This window comes from Embiotoca jacksoni, unplaced genomic scaffold (assembly GCF_022577435.1).
Source record: "Embiotoca jacksoni isolate LCO1_2020_lvr unplaced genomic scaffold, fEmbJac1.0.p SCAF_9, whole genome shotgun sequence".
Taxonomy (NCBI): domain Eukaryota; kingdom Metazoa; phylum Chordata; class Actinopteri; family Embiotocidae; genus Embiotoca; species Embiotoca jacksoni.
The window spans coordinates 20,316,491-20,337,892 of record NW_027185447.1 but is presented as its reverse complement, the minus strand read 5'-3'; the positions used below and the strand labels follow the sequence as shown (position 1 = coordinate 20,337,892).

The 21,402-nt window shown below is 42.1% G+C and overlaps 2 protein-coding genes across 4 annotated transcripts in view; one reads left to right on the top strand and one right to left on the bottom strand.

Annotated features, from left to right (window-relative positions):
* Nucleotides 1-21,402, top strand: part of LOC138193071 (trypsin-3) — a 57,196-nt gene that overhangs the window by 33,225 nt on the left and 2,569 nt on the right. For all 3 annotated transcript variants that reach the window (XM_069140870.1, XM_069140872.1, XM_069140871.1), the window contains exon 3: nucleotides 20,305-20,351. In XM_069140870.1, coding sequence (XP_068996971.1) covers nucleotides 20,312-20,351 — 40 coding nt within the window. In that variant the 5' untranslated portion in view covers nucleotides 20,305-20,311. The remainder of the gene's footprint in view (nucleotides 1-20,304; nucleotides 20,352-21,402) is intronic.
* LOC138193431 (trypsin-3) lies at nucleotides 7,559-17,523 on the bottom strand. Its single transcript, XM_069141461.1, has 5 exons — nucleotides 17,469-17,523; nucleotides 14,471-14,630; nucleotides 11,306-11,447; nucleotides 10,936-11,202; nucleotides 7,559-9,485 (listed from the first exon to the last, which is right to left on the bottom strand). Exons 1-5 carry the CDS (start codon nucleotides 17,521-17,523, stop codon nucleotides 9,315-9,317), a joined length of 795 nt encoding a protein of 264 aa, XP_068997562.1. The 3' UTR covers nucleotides 7,559-9,314.

The window sequence follows — 21,402 nt, the reverse complement described above, 5'->3', positions numbered from 1 at the left end:
AGGTGAAATCTGTCTGCCATCTCCAGCTGGAAGTGCTGTCGGGGCCGAGCAGAGCAGCGGAAACGACTCGTTCTGTTCAATCACCGTTCGGTCCTCGAACCGGATCTCTCGGAGGGCGCGGAGACATAAACGCTCGCGTGGGGGGAGGAAGGAGGAAGTCAGGGGAGGCCCGTGCGTTCGACCGACGGGCCTCGTCCGCTCGGACTGCAGAGTTTCCGGGCGACGGTCGCGCGACCTCTCGCCGCCCACCTGCGGCTTTTTCCATTTTCTCGGCGCCAGAGATAAAAACAACAGCAAAAAAAAAAAAAAAATGTTAAGTTTAACGGCGCCGCGTCGCCCCTCGACTCCCGCAGCTATGAAAACGGAGTTTGACGGAACGGTAACCGGCGGAGTTCGCGTGACGGAAAGCGGCTCGGACGCGCCGCCGCCGCCGCCGCCGCCGGTTCGCTCCCCCGACGACGGGGATCCGATGTGTTTGTTTCACCCGGCGACAGTCGAGAAATCTCGTTAAAGTAGCTTCTCTTCGGGGGGAGACCCATTGAACATTCAGGGTTGTTTGCCAAGTGCATTTAAAGATTCTGTCTGAGTGGTTCAACTTCAAAAAGAAACTCGGAGGAGGGGGAGGGCAGTCCACAGCTCGCCCACCGCTCACCCACCAATCACTGTCAAGTCCTCCTTCGCTCCTCTTTGCACGACAGCTCTGGAGATCTCCTCTCCGTCTCCCTCGCAGATTTGGATGGAAGTGTGATTATAGTCTCTTCTGAGTGGCAGCATCAATTTTGCACAGCGGAGCCTCGGAGCGCACGAAGATGAATTTCCCCGCGCTCTCTCCTCCCGCTACCTTCGCCTGACACACTTCCAGCTCAGTCCAGTTTCACGGATGTCAAAACAAAAGCTTCGGTGAGCGCGGGGGGGCTCTTTGCCGCCGGTGCGATCGCCGTTGCCTAATCAAAACGTTTCAGCGGCTGTCTCGGCTGCGGTGTTTTATTTGTATTTTTGTTCTCTCTCTCTCTCTCTCTCTCTTTCTGAGCGATGAGGCGTGTTTGCCGAAGGCGTACGAAACACAAGCCCAGAGCGAGATGTAAAAAAAAACCAACAACAACAACAACAACAACAACAAAAACGATGCCGCCGCCTTCATCGGTCGTTGTTACGTTAAAAACTGCGGCTGGACAGCAGATCAGACGGGAGACGGTGGGTGTGTGTTGTCGGAGGAGAGGCGACTGACAGTTATTCACATCCAAACACGACAGAAAGGCCTCACGGCCGCTGTGAAGCGTTCCGCCGACTCCGGCGCGATCGCGCGGTCTCTTTCATCCCCCCGCGACGACGCCGGCGCTCCCGCTCTTTCTCGCTCGGCCTGCGTTTGCTCCCCGAACGCTGTCTTCGTGTCTCGCCGTCTGACGGCGACGCGTAACGCGAGCCAGTGTCGCTTCTGCTCCGTCGAGTTTTGAATCATCACGGTTGCCGGCGGACAGATTAACTGCACACTTGTTTCGACAACCGAAGAGCAGAAGGAGTGCTGACGGCCTTTACTGAAGTCAGTGACAGCGATGTTGTTCTCAAAAGTAGCTTTTATGCAAATTGGCACCATTTAGTGTTCTATTATTATATAATTGGATTGTTATTACAGATACATTATTCATACGCAGCATGTTGCGACTGCAGTTAAGAGTCCGCCTCTTTTAAGTTCCACTGGGAACCTAAAAGTAATATTTTATGAGCAGTTTATATGTTTTGTATTTTAAACCTTGATCAAGATGACCAGTAACTTATTTGGTGAAGCTGACGCTAATGTGTGCAGCATTATTTCTGAATCGAGGCGACTTCTGTAACTCCATGAGCCGCAAATTTGGCAACGAGTCCTGTATCTCGGTTTTTAGTAATGAGAGGTCGATGTAGATCGATTTATTGTTATACTGTAGGTTTGTATTTCTGTAAATCAATCACAATCGTTTTGGGGCGGCAGGAAGTCCAGGATGCAGTAATGGGCCCCGTTGGGAGGGAGGTCCCGGCCGAGAGGGCCCGATCCAAATCTTCGCCAAAACGTACCTTTTTCAGCCTGCAGGTTGCTGCTCGGAGGATGTTGTTGTTGTTGTTGTTGTCCTCTCTTGTTGTGATGTTGATTATGAACGCGGTGACTAACGGATAGCCAAAAAGGAGGAAAATGACATCTGAAATTGTCGGCTAAAGGCAGGTTTATTCCAACATTTCACATCCGGTGAGTCAGATATTTGTCATCTGGAAACTTTTGTTTTACTTTGTTCCATTTTATTCTGTGAAACTTGCAGCTTATTTGCTTATTTAGCTGTGGTTTTTTTTCCCTCTATTAGAAGTAGTTTTTCTTCTGCTGTGACTTGGTAACTCTCAGGTCCTCCACGATGAACCTTTCATTCCTTTATTTACTTACAACCAGATCAGTTTTCCGATAGTGGAGCAGAAAATGAAAAATATCGCCTTGAAATGCAGCAGAATAGAAGTAGAAAGTTGCATACAATCAAAATCCTCAGGATAAATTGAAGGTGCATCAGAACCGCACAGAAACGTATCCTTGACTAAATGTATTTCATTACCTTCCTCCACTGAAGGTTCGTCAACAACTACAAATCAAACATGACGCCACACAAGTGATGTTTCCACAAGTGAGTGTGTCTTGTTATTAGTCGATAAAGAGGTGGGGGAATAATGTCAGCGGGCTCTGATCTGAGGCTTTAGGGGGGTGTGTGTGTGTGTGTGTGTGTGTGTGTGTGTGTGTGTGTGTTATCAGCCCTATCTTCTCAGCAGAACAAAGCGCTGCCTCCCTTTGATGGCAGCCCTAAGTTAGGAAACATGATTAAAGTGCTCTAGTTTCTGCTAATCCTCTGAGGGGAAACTTGATAAATCTACTGAGCACTAAAAAGGACATGGAAGGGAGCAGAGAAAAAAAAAAGAAAAGAAAAGAAAAGCGGCAGGATGGAAGGAGCCGCTTTTCAAAAGTCTGTCTTGTCATTCAGTCGTTACATGTTAAAGACTCCAAAAAACAAAACAAAGACGCATTTTCCTCTCCTGTATTTGAACACAAAGTTCGGTGTGATGTGAGTGAATTTCCTCGTTGAAAACATCTCTCTCATCCTGCGCTGTAAACATCTTTAACTGAGTGTAAGTGCTGTTATTTACCATCGTTATCCCGATCCCGCTTCTCAACACTAATCATTCTTTTTTAGTTTCTTCTTGCGCCTCCAACTGTCTCCGTCTGACATTATACTCCGTACTTAAGTTTCCCACTTCTTCCTAAGTGAACTAATTGCTGTGTGTGTGTGTGTGTGTGTGTGTGTGTGTGTGTGTGTGTGTGTGTGTTGTGGAGCTGAGCAGATGTCTTCTTTATCTCTGCGTTGGTGCGTCACGTAACGAAGATAATCTGCCACATCTGGGTGGTGCGGGCTACTTGATGATAACTACACCTGCAATGCTGCTCTCAAATCACCAGCTCCGTGTGCTCGTAGCGCTTCACGCACCCTCCACGATGGCTCACTTGAAAACGTTTATTATTCAGAGAGGCAGTGGAAAGCCTGATTATATGTAGATGGGATGTACCGGATCATTTGTACATGACGTATTTCCTGCCGTGTCCCTGACCCCACAAGCGTCAGGATTTCGGTTCTTTTTTTTTTTTTTTTGTGATCTCCCAGGTGTGAGATGCCAGGTTGCAACACACGAGCGATTCGTCTCCATTTAGACCCCCGAACTCTCCTCGACGGACGGACGGACGGACGGACGGACGGAGGAAACAAATGGCCCACCCCATTTTTGACCGAATGGATTTTTAGCACCGCATTGCTTGTAAAAACCTGGCAGAGTGTCGGCTGAATTATGAGATAAGATAACCCTTAAATTGAGGGTTTCGTCCTCTACAACTTTAATCAATGACTTTATTTTTCGGTCTCGGCTGATGGTTCACTTCGTTTGTTTTTGAGACAAACTGACTCCTGAGTGCCGGAGTGGAAGAAGTCGATAGATAAAACTTTCGTAATCCCGCAGTGGGGAAATTTAGTCGTCACAGCAACATAGAAACATAGTTAGGGAAAAAAAAAAAAAAAGGTGCACACAATAACAAAAAAATTATAAATACGTGTAGAATAAAATAGGATAGATAAAAATACTTTTTTAGAAAAAGTAAGGCCAATGAATAAATACACACACACACAAACTATATACACAAAAAGTGAATTAATCCAACTTGGGATGGGAAAAAAAAGTGCCAGGTGCTATGACATACAGTGCTACGTTATTTTAGGCTGGTGTTGAACAGGTCTGGATTGGAGTGGCTGATGCCGTCACTCAGCCCACTCATTTTTCTGTGAATCTGCCCTCCTGTTTCGAGACCGGCATGTATTTATGGTGTGTAATGAAGTAATCAAGAATGCTTTCACTGTGAAATAGAGGAAGCTTGACTGCCCAGTAACACAGAGGGACTAATTCCTGCTGTCCCCTCTGTCCATTTCTCTTTAGAAAATATCATTTTCAGAACATGGTAATAATTATCCTTACTAAAATGGAGAAGAAAAAAAAAAATCATAATTCAGGCTTTGCCTCTGAGCAAATTATTCCATCGTCTGCATATTTTGCTCTTGCCTGTTGTCCCAGATTCATTGAGGGAAAAAAAAAAAAAAAAAAAAAAAAGCCTCCTGGCTGAAGTCGAAGAATTAAGCAGAAAAAAATTGTTGAAAAAAAAAAAAGAAATAAAGTGCAGACATCTCTGCCGGGTCAGAAGAGAAAGAGAGTGGAGGGGGGAAAAACTGGCTTTTTTGAAGTTGAATGGTTCTTTGGTTTTAAGTAGAAGACCGCACAATAATCCGGTCACGTTTTCAGCCCCAGCTTCTGTCATGCCTCGAAGCTTCCTGGCACGCCGCTGAACTCCAGCAGTTGTCTCGCCTCCAAGACTCGGCAGCTCGGCTATAATAAATAAAGAGGACCGGGGACTTTTTTCTGAGTCCTCTTCCCCTCCCCACGTCTGTCCTTAAGTGAAGCATCGCTGGCAGAATAATAAAAAAAAAAAAACACATTCATGACTCGTCCATTTTAGTTTTTTCCAGAATCATGTTCAGTTCACACTCAGAAGGATGATGTAATGTTTTTAATACACAGCCCTTCAGAGGAAGAGATTATTTCAATCAGAGAAGGAAGGAAGTGGCTTCAGGCCAGCACCTCATCTGTTGTTTTTCAACTCCTCATGCTTTAATGATCAAATGCCCCCTGGTGGTGCAAATACGTCATCTGAATTTTACAACCTTTGTCATCTCTTGTTAATGTCTAATTCTGATTCTTGTTGTGACATTTTAGAGTTTTTGGATGGAAAAGGACCCTCTTTAGAGACAGCGTTTGGTTTGTCCCTTCTGGGCTCGGTAGAAGAAGACCTATTCCCTATCTGGATATATTATGGGCTCGTTGTAATGTAACAAAAACACACAAATTCTCAGTCTCGTGATTGTACGCTAATGAAAACACAATTATGAATACTTATTCCGTTTCCAACCCAGTATCGAGGCAAAGCTTGTAATAGTTTGTAATAGTGGAGAGTCAGTGACATGTTTTTCATTGGCTCGGTGTGAAAAGCATACGCAGGTGATTAAGGCACCCAAAAATACAAGTGGTGAGGTTCAGGAAAAGATCATGGTTTTAGGTTTAGGTTAAGTGTCACATGGCACCAAAACTTCTTAGTAAGGGTTTAGAAAAATTATGGTTTGCATTAAAATAAGTAATTTTTATGTGAATAATGTGCCATACGTCACGTCAGCTACTTAACATACACAACCCCTTCCCAACTTGGACTTTATTTCACACTTTGTACTCAATCTCGTGTCCTCCTTCCTCCATCACCATCTTGGGTAAAGAAACTAAATATGAACGTACTCGTAGAACTGCAGTTACGTCCAGTAACTACTATTTGCTTGCTTAATTCCTGTGCACCCGTTCTCGTGCATTTTTCAGTCACGGAAAGAACGTTAATCGAGTTGATGACGACTACACTCGTTGCATGAGTGTAAAAAAGAAAAAAGCCTACAATGAAGCTGTCAATGGACAAACCTCGACCTCAAACTGCTGAAAATTAGACCAAAATATCAGCATTTTTTTTAAACGCGCACTACTTGTATGTACTAAAAGTAAGAAGGATGATAATGGCGAATGCTATCAAGCCAGCAGTCCAACCAATGTACTTTTCTTGCCAAAGTAAGACGCAACCCGACACTGACAGGTGTATCACATGCTTCGGCTTAATATCGTAGATCCCCCTTCTTTCCACACACTGAACCTGTTTAAGGCTTAAAGAGGTCACATTATTTCTCTTTCTGCTTGCCTACACTCTTAATCATATCCCAGCATTCAGAATTAGCTCGTGACCTTTGGTTGACCTTTGACCCCTGTCTAAGAGGACTCCACCTCAACCGCATTAAAATGCTGCATGCTTAAATCTGTATAATATTTATCTGGGGAATGTATTAAACTGATTCCGTACTTCTGTACTGCAGGATTGTAAATGAAGGACCTTTTCCTTGCATAAGTAGGTCTGAGTTCTTCTTCCAGCACTGTCTAAATGTCGATTTATGCGTGTATCATCTCACCCCGAGGCATTAAAGCTAAATTTGCTTCCCTTCCCATATCGGAAAATAATGGATGCGGCCTAGTTTGGGGAATAAGAAGCCATTGTCTCCTGTAAAAGATGTGTTGTCTTCCCAGCTGCCACAAAGCACAGTCCCGCTGGGAGACGCCATTTCGAGGAATGGTCACAATCTGTAGGCCTCGATCAATACTTCTCCAAGCAACCCGGTCGAGGGACGCTTCTTATTGTGACTCAGCGAGCGTACAAGAAGCCTCAGAATCAAACACGTCAGCCGATATACTCTGAACACTCCCCGGAGAGGATTTCTCATGCCGGAACAAAAAGGGAACCAGCCTTCATGTAACTAAACCTGTGAAAAATCAGAGGCATAAAAGATGCTGAAATCCATCAATCACATGACACACCCATCAGCACGGAACAAACAGGGGCCGAGCGGCGACACCGGAGCTCCCTACGAAGTAGGCCATCAACTATTCATTCTGTTGTGATACGCCGACACGTATCGGGTGTGATGCGGTCTTTGCTGATTTTCTTTTTTTTTTTTTTACCACGCGACGCGATCGCACGTCTTTGCAGGAATCACTGCTGGCCGAGGCGGCGTCGGAGTCCATCAAGTCCTCAGAGCCGTTGCCCAGATCGCTCAGAGGGAAGACGGGCTGCTTGCATAGTTCATGAAGGTATTCCAGGTTTGGGATAATTCCTCAGCTTGTTTAAGTGACAAGAAACCGAGACCTCGCGCTCCCATAAGGAGTGGCATCTCGCTGTTGTTTTATCGGTAGAGTGACTTATCAGTGTTGTGGCTTCGTTTAAATGACACAGAGTGAAGAGGGACTTCGTTAGTTCATCTGTCCAGGCAGCCCGTGTAATCCGTCGTTAACGGCGTCCGCTCAGGGTGACGGCCACAAGCGTAAATTCCATATAAAGAAGTCAGCGAGACATTCGATGGACAAAATGGCAGTCAATTATTTTTATTAACGTGTATAAAACAAGAAAACATTACAGTTTACGTCTTAAAACACTTTTCTTTTTCTTTTTTTTTTTTACCTAATTCACACTTGAAGGTGCTTAATGCATAGTCCATAAATAAATCCTGAAATTGGCAGTGATCATTGCTACTTATTATCTGAACTTTATTCTGAAAATCAAGTACTTGCTCACCAAACAGCTGCTTTGTCTTCCTCCACTGCACACACACACAAGCACACACATACATATACATTATAGGTCTTTAATTATTGTTACTGAGTTCACATTCAAGCTAACAGAAGAGGAATTCTGAATGCATACATGGTCCTTTATTGATATTTTTTTTTTTGTGCCACCAACAGTTACAAACACAAAGATTCTCAATTTAAAATAATGTAAGAAAATGAAAATTGCTTTGTTTAACTAATTGTCAAAATAGTTGCCAGGTCATTTTCTAATCATTCTAATAAAACAAAACACTTTGCATCTTCACAGACATTGTGTTGCTTCGCTGAACATCTGGACATGACTCAGCACATTTGCTGGTGTTGTGTTAATCACCCGCGCACGAGCATTAAACATTCATATTTATGACGTTGCAGTTGCAGCGTCGGTTATTCTCGGTTAATTGTGAGTGCGCTTGCTTACGGCATTTCAAATATTTTTTCATGAGGCTGTGAAACTCTGATTTTGAACGATTTGAGCGGATATGGCACCAATCTTGATGTTGTGGAAATGTGGTTGACGTGTGCCGTTTTGCACCAACGGCGTTGGTGAATTGTTTTTTGGTTTTTTTAAATGCTTTAAACATATCGACAGCAGACATGACGGATTTAAAACTAAAACTAAAATAGTTTTACATTTTGGGAAATGTTCACCTTCTTGCCAATAGTGAGATCTGTGCTCTTCCTATGAAGTTGGAAACCGTTTGCTTAGCTTAGTACCAAGTATGAAGCCCGTCAGTCTGGATTTTGGCCTTCGCCATCTTGGTATTTTGGAACCAGAAGTGCCCATATTTGGATGAGCTGGGGACAAGCGAGCGGTGGATCTGACTCAATTGGATTGGGAACCCGAGGACATTACGCCCCGCCCACTGATAGCGGAAACCTGACTGCAGCACTGGCCTGTCAATCAAACAGACACGCCCCCAAACATACCTTTTAAAGCCAAATATCTAATGACAGGATTATTTTGAGATGGACTGACAGAAAACTACTAAGAAGGAATGACTCGTGGAAAATAATTATTGACTTTGTATTTCATGAGAGAATTTAAATGGGAGTTTATGGAGCAAGAGCCTTTTCGGAGCCAACCCCTAGTGGCCCTTCGTGGTATTACATGTTCACAAGGCACTTCCGCCTTAGCCTTAATTTTCAGACCCGGAAGCAAATAATATGGCGGCAAATAACAAAATAACTCGTAGTTTTTTTAACACTTCAGATTTTGTTCAACTTATCAAACAAGATTCAACTTGTTAATGAGTGAGATTTCGAGGTTCTGGTTGATAGACTTTGATTCCAATTTTTATGCTCAGCTAAGCGAACATGCTTCTGGCTGCAGCTTCATACTTAACTTACAAACATGACGAATCTTTTCAATAATTCTCCGCAAGAAAGCAAGTATTACCTCAAGTTTTAACACGTGAGGGTATACATAACTGTGCGCGAATGGTAAAGTGAACATCAACTTAGATCGAAGAAGGCAACAGTGAAATTAATGTTGTGAAGTCTCTGCTGAGTAACACCGGGCTCTAGTTCTTGTTACATCTGCTGTAGTAGCTAAATATGGTTTGGTCTATCCACCTGCGAAACTTGGACACGGCGGTGTAGACTCCGGGAAACTGGGCTTCGCCGCAGCCTTTCCCCCAGGACACCACGCCGTAGACCCGGCCGTCGCATACAAGTGGGCCGCCAGAGTCCCCCTGAAAGCGCAGGGCAGAGGCAAACATCAGGGACGACACGATAACTCTCTCGGGGCTCCAGCTAAAGTTTGGATTTCTACCGAACATGAAACTGGTGATATATTACAATTTTGTCAACAAATCCCATAAAAAGATAACGTCAAAATATACCTCTGCGCGGGTTCTCTCTGTTTTTAAACCCTGTCTCCGTGAAAATCAGCAGGAGGTTGTTGGGGCGGATGGCGTGCATACAGAACACTTGACTCACACATCAGAGACCAGCCGCACGCTAATATAATGAACCTATTGGCAGAAGGAATGCGTTGCCTTTGAACATATTACGTTCAGTGTAAACATACAAGGGTGGATCAAAAAGTTCTGAGACGGCTGCTGTTGCATGCCAATGCCGAGCAGCACCCTGTTATAGCTTTCCCAATGCTCCATTCATGTCACGTGTCTGAACGTTTTGATGTCTCAAAATGTTCGACGTCGAACTCTTCAAAGAAACAAAAAATGAAGTGCAGCTCAAACACTGACTGATAAAAAAAATAATAAAAAAAAAGCCCATCTGAAGTCCAGCACAGCTATCTGAGACCAAATTCAGCAATTGGTCCGTCCACAGATGAACAATCGACAGCTGGCTCTGTTACCGAACGAAGAAAGTTGGATGTTGAGCAAACGACGGCCCTCATCTCAAAGATGATAGATAAAGACGTGCCTCTGACCAGCTTTGTTTTCGAAAGGTTTGATGGTATTTGGTGAGCCGGAGATTGCTTATCGTTTCATGTGTGTGTGTGTGTAAGTGGCAGTAGAGGGGGGTGTCTTTAAATTGTAGCAGAATAATTTCCAGCGAATATTGAATTGTTTCTTTGCTTGAAATGATTATTATCTTCCCTAATAAATACAGCAAAACGTGTTTTAATCTGCAGCTGAAAACAGTTATTTACTTATCATAACTACAGTGGATAACTGTTTTTAGAAATGTTAAAAAAAAAAAAAAAAAAAAAAAAAAAAAAAAAGACAATACACGTTCTAGGAACATTTTTGAAGACACACCAGCACAAACAAATGCTTTTTCCACTTACGACAAGAGTCAGGGTTGAGAAAAATTGGAAAGAACTCAATAACGGATTCTCACAAAGTTGATTTTGGTCATTTCATGGGATTTTCTGAAAGCAATAAAAATATAGTCCTGCAGCAGCTTTGTCATGTAGCTCGAACTGTACTTCAGAATGTGACTTCCCCTCATCCATCTTTTCAGACATAAGATGTAGTTTTAATTGTAGGAAAAAAAAAAAAAAAAAGAAGAGGTAAAAATGTAGGAGAAAGGTCTCTGCTTTGAATTAAGGAGTGCAAAACAGAGAAATGCAACTACAGAAGTCACTTTTTTTTCTTTTTTTTTACTTTTTGCTGAGTGTCACTAGAAAATATGTTGAGCCCATTTAAAACAGAAACACTGAGGTCCTCTCACCTGACAGGCGTCCTTTCCACCGACACTGTAACCGGCGCAGAGCATGTTTTCCGTGATGCTGCCGTTGAACGACTCGCTGCTGTTACATTTCTCCGTGGAGATGATGGGGAGCTTGACGGTTCGGAGGGTGGCGGGGATCTGGCCCCCGTTGGGGCTGGTGTACCCCCAGCCGGACACCCGACACACCCTGCCCTCCGCTATGATGGCGTCCTGCCTGGGCAGCAGGGCGATGGAGACGTAGCTGTTCAGGTAGATCGGAGCCATCAGCTTAGGGAGAGATGGTGGGACGGAGAGCGATCAGTAAAAAGACCAACAAAAACTGATTCGGACACAACTGAAGTAACATCCCCCCCCCCCTCCTGATGAATACCTTAATCAGCATAATGTCGCTGTTGTTCGTGGTGCTGTTGTACGCAGGGTGGGGCACCACCAGCTGGGGCAGGATTTCCTGCTCTGTGCCCTCGTAAATTGCCAAAGAGTAGTCTCCTGACACGATTATCATTTTACTTACACTGCAGACAAAAAAAAGAGAGAAGGAAATTAGCCTCTCAGTGTCGGGATAACACCCCACTGTATAAATCAGTAGTGTCTTAGGGATAGTTCGACACATTTCAGGAAATACACTTCTTCCAAGAGCTTGCTCAAAAGGCCGATGCCACTGTTATTACTGTCCCTTATACAAAGCTACAGCCGAATCAATCTCTTTAAACAAAATGATGGACTATTCCTTTCAGAGTATGATGCCTTTGGCCAGATGCATAAAAACCACTTTTATTCAGATTTATAAAGCTGCACATTCCCCTGATTCATGAGTCATCGTGGAACTGAGTGTGCGAGCTACGTTTCCACTCCCACAGTCTTATAATAAATAGATGTAGAAACACGTTTAAACAGTCATTTGCATATTGATACTTGTGCCCGCTGTGTGTGCTGCTTAAGTAAAGAACATAATCTCCTTCAAGTTTAAATATAACGTTTCATATAATCAGGAAGTCTTACACGCACAGCCTGGTATTACCAGACCCACATTAACTTTGTGAATACATGGGTCTGTCACGCTCCAATATGAATCGTTTTCCAGTCGTTGCATCCCAACGGTCGTAGACCCTTTGGGTAATTTTGGAAAAGCCTTTAACCAATCGGCATTTGCCACCATATGACATACGTTGACTTTAGAGACTCGGCCTTCAATTCCTCAATATTTGCCCGCATTGCTAAATGTTCTCACTGCCTCATCTAGGTCTTCCACTTACATCACTGTTGAGACTACATTTCAACGGCTTTGACATCATCGTACTTGGCCGCGCCCACTGGTTGCTGATTGGTCCGCCCTTCAGGGTGGCTGAGCGAACCTTCATGCGAACAGGGTTTTCAGACTATAATCACAGCTGAGACAAACAGGTGGAGACAGGCTACTATAGTGTTTTGATTTTTTTTCTTTTGTTCTGATTTCCTTTCTTTGGATCAGCAGATATTGCTCTATACATAGCAGCTAACGAAGAAACACTGGATTCTTTTTCAACCCTCGCCGACCTGCTGGCGGAGGTGTCTGCGCCCTTGGTTGACATCACTGTCTGTAGCGGCTCAGTTTTACAGCTGGAGTGAAGATACTGGTATCCTATGTAACTGGAGGCATCCATTGGTACCAACCAGGTCATGATAGCTTGTTGTAAAGGGTGCTCAATAACTTGACACACAGTTCTGAGCTGCATCTCAAATTATTCTTTAGATTCCCAGCTTTCAGATGTTGCATCGCATTTCTACGTGACATATACTGTTAACCTGTCATCTCCCCCTAAAGATCTCCCATCCTGCCTCAAAAAAGATTTAAAAAAAAATAAGAAAGATATGTCTATGGTCGTATCTGAAGGGTATGAAACAGTTTCATCTTTTTTTTTCGGTGAATAAGTTATAAAAGCAGAAGTCTTCAGATGTCTAAGGATATGTTTTGATCATCGCCATCATTGATCTTTTTCATAGAAGATATTTTGGCATGTCACAGTATGAAAAGCAAAAGCAGGATGACTGAATTCCATTCATCTGCTTTACTTTCAGCAGCCTGGTTCTTTACATACTGGCTGCTCTTGAATAGAACAGAACCATTGTGTTATTATTAAAAATATATGTTCTTTTGCCTACTGAGTTTTGCTTTCACTGGCAAACTATTTCACGGAGAAATGATAGCAGGAAAGGCGCAGGTGTAAGTAAAAGCATTAATGATGGCTGAGTTCCAGTAAGCTGTGCCACTTGGAACAAGAACAACTAGCTGGAGTCTGGTCTTTATTAAGGTAAATAAGGACAGGGTGCTTTTCCTACTATGACTATAACACTCAATATATTATGCGGAAAAGAAGCTGTTAACACAACCTTAGCTTGAAAACGTAATCACCTTAAAAAGTATCAGTGACGTCATTTTTGCCAAATTGCAAACCCATCCATTTAGTTGGTGAAGATGAATGAGAACAGCAAAAACAATGAGCTGAAAGGCGCTACAATGCTCTAAAGGAATAGGTTGTTTGTTCTTTTGAGACTATAAGGAGAAGGATAATATGTTATGATAAGTTAAAATGATGACTTGAACCGTTGTTGTGCGTTGCAGTTAAAACTTTGTTTAAGTTTCGCAACCTTGACTGTCATAGCAACAGTAATCGTGTTTTAATAAACTGACCCGACTCATGATTGGAAACGGGAAACGAATGCACCCAAGTCCGCTGTCGTAATGAACCATCCACCCCAACGCCCAGATTGTCGTTATTTATACGACCGCTAGAGGTCGCTTTACTTTAAAAACGGAGCAGTGGTTCGTAAAAGTTGCTTCCACAAAAGACCTATGTGGTGTTTTTTTTTCTTTTTCTTAAACTCGTACAGTACACTGCGACTGCTGTAGATGCTGTGAAGGGTTTTTGAGGACAGAAGCTTGTTGTTTGTCGACTAACGGAAGTAGGCAACCCCCAACCTTTGGGAACTCGACAACACTGAATGTCATTCAATAAAAGGTCTAATATATCAGTTTGCTGATAAACTGCTGTAACCGTAGAATCTGGACTAAACACAAAACATTCTCCATAATTATTGCTTTCTTATGAGCCAAATCCATGTAAACCATATGAAGGAGTTGTTGTCAGCGAGCCTCGAGGCAATCGTACGCCTGCGTCAGATTCCAGCGCCACAGAGATCCATTGTCGCGAGTTTGCTTGTATCATTTTCACGCTCTTTCTTCCAGTCCTGATAAATTCACACCGCCGACTATCTGATATGGCTCCAAATTACCAGATCACCAAATGAAAGTCCCGTAAACGCACATTTAACACGCAAGGAGAGTCAGTCAGGTCGAAGTCATCCGACGTCAATAACACTTTTAATCGCTCAATACGACCTCCTTACAAAAAAGCCAAATTAGGACACAAAGAAGTTGAGTATCCTGTGACCTGGGATTTATTTCCCTGCTTCGACGAGTCTGTGTCGACGCCCCCGGGTTAGCCTATGTAACTTTTATACTCAGCAGAGGTAAATCAGAAGAAGAAATTCAGCTCACCCGATGTTACAGTGTGCTGCTGTGATTACCCAGTACTTATTTATCAAGAAGCCCCCGCAGAAGTGCTGGCGGTCCATGTTCTGTATCGACACAATGTACTTGATTGAGTGTGGAACCGGTGCGTATCCTCCCACTATACGCTCCTTTGCAACATCCCGACCTGCGACACACACACACACACACACACACACACACACACACACACACACACACACAGAGATGACAATAAAGATTAGCTCAGAATGGATGTAGGGAGAGTCAACACATAAATGTCTGTGAGGTTTTTGGTGCAAACCACAGAACTTACGGTCGCTCTCTTTTTTTTTTACTGCCGCTGCAGCATCAGCGAGAACAATACAAGTCATAAAGAAAACAACGTAGGATTTCACTGCACGGATCCTTCTGCCTCAGCAGATCAATGAAAGACAATCTCAGCTCCCAGGTGTGTTGATTCACAGCGAGACTCGGCACCACGATGTGTCTCGCGTAAACACAGAGTTTAGAAGTGACACACAGGAGTGGTGTAAAGAAACTCAGAACGTCGGGAACTCATATTTTACTTTATTATTTCGACGTAATGCCACTTCAAGCATTACGAAAGGTTAAAGACAGTTTATGCACTAAATATCTGACTGGCTCATAAAATATCATAATTTTTTAAGATGAAGATACCCAGAAGTGTATAAAAGTTCAAATGATCTCGAATTTGACCAAATAAAATCCTGCCTTGCTCATTAATGAACCAGTAATAATAATCCACTGTATAATAGTATGACAGTAAAACGGCCCATTTGTTGGAAAAATCCCTTTTTACTTTATTATTTTTAAGTAAGTAGATTTGACCTCACTTAAGGTGCATTTTCAATGCAGTACTTGTTTGTAATGCAGTATTTGTTTTCCACTGTATTAATGCTTTTACTCAAAGATCCTCTCTAATGTGTTTTTTAAACATATATAAAAGCAGTCTGCTTTGAATAATAACTTATGACATTTTTTCCATAAAAAGGTTTCATTACGTGGTTACTATTTCTTTAAATGAGATTTACGACTTCTCCCTTGTTACAATCTGCTTTTTTTCCTTTCATACATGTACATATTTATATGGATATGTATGCAGGCCTCTATATATTACTTAACATGACCTATACACATAAAACATTTTACATACGACCCATAACGTGCAATACTCCAGCTTCACCACTATTACAACAGTTCTCATATAGGATAGGGAGGATACATGTATATATTTTTACATCTATATTTTCATAGTTTGTTTTTACATTATGTTCCTTTTTCCCCTGTGTTGCAGCAACTTAGATTGTTTTCTTTAATTTGGTTGCAGTGACAATGAAGGAATTCTGGAGGAGTCTTGATTCTGACAAAATTAAAAAACATGTAAATACTCTTGGCGTTAAAAGTCGGACTGCTGGATACGAGACGTCTCAGTGTTTGTGCAAAGCGGGCTTTAACACGACAGAACTTTACACTGGAATATAGTTGCTGAACAGCTAACTGAAGAATTGAAATATGGGAAATCGAAAACGACTTAAAAGAAACGTCAGCGATTTTGGGGGCCATTGAGTGAATGTATTTCCAAAATCATGGCTGAAGCCCTGTGAATATTTCCATCTTAAAGGAAAATACCCAAATTGCACATCACAAACCACTGACAGCAATTTCAGGCCCGGAGAGGCAGTCACCTCGTTACTGTCCTGGATATTGATCGCCAGCTATAATTAGCAGCAGTGGTGCGTGTCAGGAGGCAGAATGGTAACTTTATACAGTGCACTTAGCAATGGACCGGGTGTGTGAGATTCACACACACATGGAGGTGCATCAGTGAGCATTGTGTAAGACGTAAACCTGGAACAGCGGGTGCGCCATGTGTCCTGAAATGGAAATAGATATATAAGATTAAAAAAAAAGCACGTTTTGTGATTTTAAATGCACAAAAGTAGCAGGTCATTTGTAGCAGGTCGATGTTTACTGATAATGTAGTTAGCTGCAGACAAATCTACTTTCTTCTCGATTGCGTCCATCTTCATTGAAACGAGTCGAAGCACCGGGGGAAACAGAAAGGTTATCGGCCTTCAGCATCGTCGCTTTGTGAAACTCAGCTGCTTCTTATCAGATGGTAAACCTGTTCGAGATGTTTATCGGAGTCGTCCTTTTATGTTTTATCTTTGTGACATCATTTCGGAGCACAAACGTTGGCTACAATTACTTATTGTTGTTTTTGCTGTTGCTCGCCTTCATCTACTGTTGCCGAGGTTTCAAGTTCTCTTTGTAAATAAACTCACTCACTTTTACTGACCTTTTCTGTTCAAAAGCTCTTCATCTCTGTAAGATATCTTTGTTGTGCCGCAGTAACAGTGTGCACGCAACAAGAATATTTACAGTTATTTATCATATTTTGGTTTTAAATGAAACTTTACTTTTTAAAATATAAGCTCAGCCAGCAAACTACAGTTGAGTGTATTTAAAGTGCACGATCCTACATCATGAAGGATTACACTGAAAAGGATTTTACAGAAGCAAAAATAACAAGATTTGACACATATTTCAAAGAAAATAAGGATGTTTTCATTATATTTGTACTCACATATTCCAATTTGTCCGTCATTTTAACTCAAATTTATTCCCATCTCCTTCTTTCTTAATACTCTGCTTGCATGATTGATGATTTAAAGTCTTGAGATGTTCATTCATATCAGACGGAAAAGGCACTTTTTCCCCCTCAGCGGAGCATCAGCCATAACTAAATAAAAAAGACGGTTTTCAAAAATGTACAGAAGAGTTACTATTAATATATTAGATTAGACACGCTTTCCTTGCAGGTCCTCGCAAGTAGCTGCTCAATTTTATTGAACCATAACTGCGTTGGGTTTCGGGAAACATATTACAAACTTACGGGGCCATTGTAGCCCAGAGGATTAACTCCACTTAATAAAGCCCTTTTAATAAGACCGTAAATTCAAGTTGAAAGAAGCTTACTTACAGTTTACAGCCAGGACTTCCAACAGTATACAAAGCAATAAAGATGGCAGGTCCATAGTGGGCAAAGACAGCAGAGCAGTCTACCTGCAGTGAGAGCTGCTTTACCTGTGTGCTAGTTAACCTCAAGGGGGAAGGCATCGCAACCTGCACTCTCGGGTTTCTTATAGTTTCTGTTTCCGTCTCCATGGTCACCTCCTTGTCTTGGGGCAATTTATAATTGAAGCTCCTGTGTTTCACCTCGCCCGTGACCTACTCGAGGTGTCCTGCGGTCGGCCGCTGTTTACGCAATTACCCGGTTGATTGTTGGCTCATTCGCTGTCACATTAAAGCTGCGGGGGGGATGCATTGTGCGCTCATCCACCTGCACGTCCGCGGTACCCGTGCTGCTCAGCATTATCGTGTATTTCTCAGCAGCTCCCGCACTGATGTTGTAGACCCTGACAGGACATGTATGACTGAAGCTCTGAAAATGGATCAAATGAGCGGCTGTCATATTGAATTAAAGATGCGGCGGACGGGGTCTCCGCAAGCAGCTCGGCCTCTTCTCGCTTATTATTATCCCCCCCGGAGGGATTAATGAGGGCTCTGACTGATGTCGTCCGGAGAAAAGCTTTTTGTATCAGACCAGGTCAAGACAGCACGCCTGCTCCACATCTATTCTCGGGGCCCGGGTGTCATTAAAAATGGAGCAAAGCTCGGGCCGGTCTCATCACCGCTACCATCCCTCTGCGGAGTTCCCGACCGCCGCTGGCTGATAGCCCTGTCTCTTGCCCTCGTTGCCGCTGATAGCTGTAGTCGTGCTCCTGATATCTCTCTGTCATCCCCTGAGTGCTGACCGCTGACTTTTCATTCCCCACATGACCCGCTCCTCAGTCCAAGTGCTGTCATCGTCTGCCTGTTCTCACATTCGTCTGCCTGGTTCTGGACTGAAAAGTCACAACTCTCCTGTTTTTGTGTTTTAATGTGCTCACTCGCTGTATAATTAAGAGCTCAGAGTCCTCAGCCCTTTCCTTTATAAACTAATAAGCACAGTGCAGTGTTATTGAACTTTAAGTACATTTTTAAGTGCTTGTTATTGTTTTCGACAACAATTTTACATATCTGAGGCATTTGTAACTAGTGTATTAACAGATAATAAATTATTCGACAATACCTAAATATTATACTGCAAAATAACTCCAGCTCTAATTAGAGAAAATATGTCCACGTGAATTTTTTCCACACGTTAAGTTTTAAGCTGTAATGTAACCCATTATAAGGAAATATGATAACAACATGTTAACTGTTATCAAGCAGTTAACTGTTTATAAAAGAGTCATGAATCCTTTATAAGACTTAAAAATATTGACAAAAACATTGAAATATATACAAATGCAATATGTGTACGTACTGCTCAGTAATTTTACAATCTGAATCTTCATATTTAGCATTAGTTTGACTTTACTACCTCTGCACAACGTCACAAAATTTTTACTTGAGGATTTGCGGATGAGAAGTTAATGTGTTTTAATTGCTGACGCTTGGACACGATTCTGTAACAAAACGCTTCGATGGGAGTCATGAAGATCCTGACATAATCTCGGTTTTAAGTCTGTAGATCGGAGTGACGCGGAGGCCTTGCCACTGCCAGCATCGCTATTGTCACTTCTCGGTACTGACGACTCAGCACGGGCCTCCTGATGAAAGCTTCTGTAATTCTAGCCTGGCTCCGCCCACTTTTTTGGCTCACATTGTCGCTCGTCGCTGTGATTATAGTCTCGAAGCCCCGTTCGCTCGGCCACTCTGAAGGGCAGCCAGTCAGCGACCTGGGGGGGGGTTGGCTAAGTGTGATGAGGTCTAACGCGAGTTTCTAAGTGTAGTTCCAACAACGGCGGCGGTGGTAGCTGGATGAAGGGATACAAATCGGTGAATATAAACCCAGAACAATGTGGTGCATAATGCGTGCGGGCCAAAAAGCGCCAAAGCGTGTAATCCGCCTGTCAGTCCAGTAGAGGACACCGCGTCAGTGTCACGTTTTGCCTCACATTTGCGTGAAAAGTACACGCACGTATTACCAGGTTCGAACAAGAAACAAAAATCAAGATTTTCATTCTTTTAATTGACTGTTTTTTAATTATCAATAATAACTAAGTTAGCTAGTGGAATTTCACAGGAAGGGTAATACTTTTCTTTACAGTTATTAATATACATAAAAATGCAGCAAAGGTTGACTGAGTGTTCCTATTGAAGGTCAATTCTTATTAAATGATGTTTTGATCTATCATAAAAAGCCTGTAGTGGTATCTGGCATCATTTTAAAACTTATTTTCCAAACTTTTCTCTGGTGCCCCCGCCTCAAACGTGACGGTTTGTTGCTCTACTCAGTTATAAATAATGAATAATCCAAACAATAATACAAAATAAATGTTTTTTTACATGAAATCGACAATTTTTTTTTAATTGATTAATCTACAAAATATAGGGGCTTCAACGGACACTCAATTTTCATTGATAAAATTTCTTTTGTTGATCAACTAATTAAATAATTGGGAAATCACGTTTGTTTATATTTAGTGTTTCCCAAAATAAGAGCTAGAAAAGTAGTAAATGTGTTAATTTCTGTATTTATTGCTGCAGTACGAGTTTAAGTAGCGTAGTATTAGTGCATTAGTTAATTGTGCTATTGGGCCCATTTGTACCTTACTGAATAATATTTCCCCATGTTAAAGTTTGAAGCCAAATTATCATCGCATACAATATCTCTGGCTAAAAGGTAATTCACTTGTGTGTAATTGAACCTGGAGGTGTTCGACAACAGAAAGTTTGCCTGTAGTTTTTGATCCCTTTTGTATTTTCAGGAACAGAATGTACAGTCAGGACATAAACGGAGAATCATCACTCCCAGGTGAGAATCATAAAGCCTTCACGTCCTCTGGGTTCTCCACTGCATGTTCTCATACATTATGTAACTCTTACAGATCTTAAAAGGGAACTCGGTGAAGAAATAATTATCTTTACCCGATTATGATTTGAGTTCCTTATACGAAGATAATTTTTCATTGGGTCCCTTGTGTTTGCATGAAGACATACAGCATAAAGTATTTAACATGGTAAAATCCATATACAGTTAGTTAAACCACGAAACAGGCTGCTGTTTTTTTTATTTTGTTCCTGTCCGATAGTTCAGTGACGCAAACGAAGTCCCCATTGGGACTTTTTTGTTTTTAAATTTGGTATATCGGTCCATAATTATGTAGGAAATTCAAATTAAGCAAGCGAAGCCGAGCAAATTTCGTCCAATCAACAAGATTGTATACATTTGTTCTGTCCATAACCTGGTCGTGATGAAGATGAGTGTATAGAGGCGTTCCCAACCTAAATACTTGCCGTGCAAGCAGAAAACTAGAGCTTAGAAATGGACATGATTCAAAAGAACGCCTCAGCTTTGTCATGTAGTAGGTCAGTTTCATTGTTGCTCCGTGAGATGTTCACAGAACACAACAAGACGAAAAGATAATTTAAACAAAAGATCTAGACAAGGATACAGTTTCACTATAAAAGGCTTCGTGAGGGCATCAGCCCCATCACTTGGATACTCTGAAGGTTCCTGTGTTTGGACTGTCAGGTGAGCAGAAGATCCTTCCAACCTTTTTTAATAACTTATATATACAATATTCAATAGTCTGATCAAGTTTCGCTGTATGTTTTCAATTCAAATTAAAAACGTTGTTACCAAATTACAGCGAATACATGTTAATGGCATTAAAATGGTCATTAAGGACAATATTTTCAAAATAATAGCAGCAGAACGTAATGACGAGTCATTGTTAAATTTTTTTGATGCAGGGAAAAACTTTTGACATCGAATTTAAATGAATTATAGTTCATTACGGGAACTGTAATACGATTTTAGCCATTTCTGTGACATCAGAATACATAATGTAAAAATGTCCAAC

Coding starts and splice junctions, on each gene's coding strand:
- LOC138193431 (XM_069141461.1), bottom strand. CDS start 17,523: ATGGACCTGCCATCTTTATTGCTTTGTATACTGTTGGAAGTCCTGGCT. Junction 14,631..17,468: donor GGAAGTCCTGGCTGTAAACT/GTAAGTAAGCTT, acceptor TGTGTGTCGCAG/GTCGGGATGTTGCAAAGGAG. Junction 9,486..10,935: donor GTGGAAAGGACGCCTGTCAG/GTGAGAGGACCT, acceptor CTGCGCTTTCAG/GGGGACTCTGGCGGCCCACT.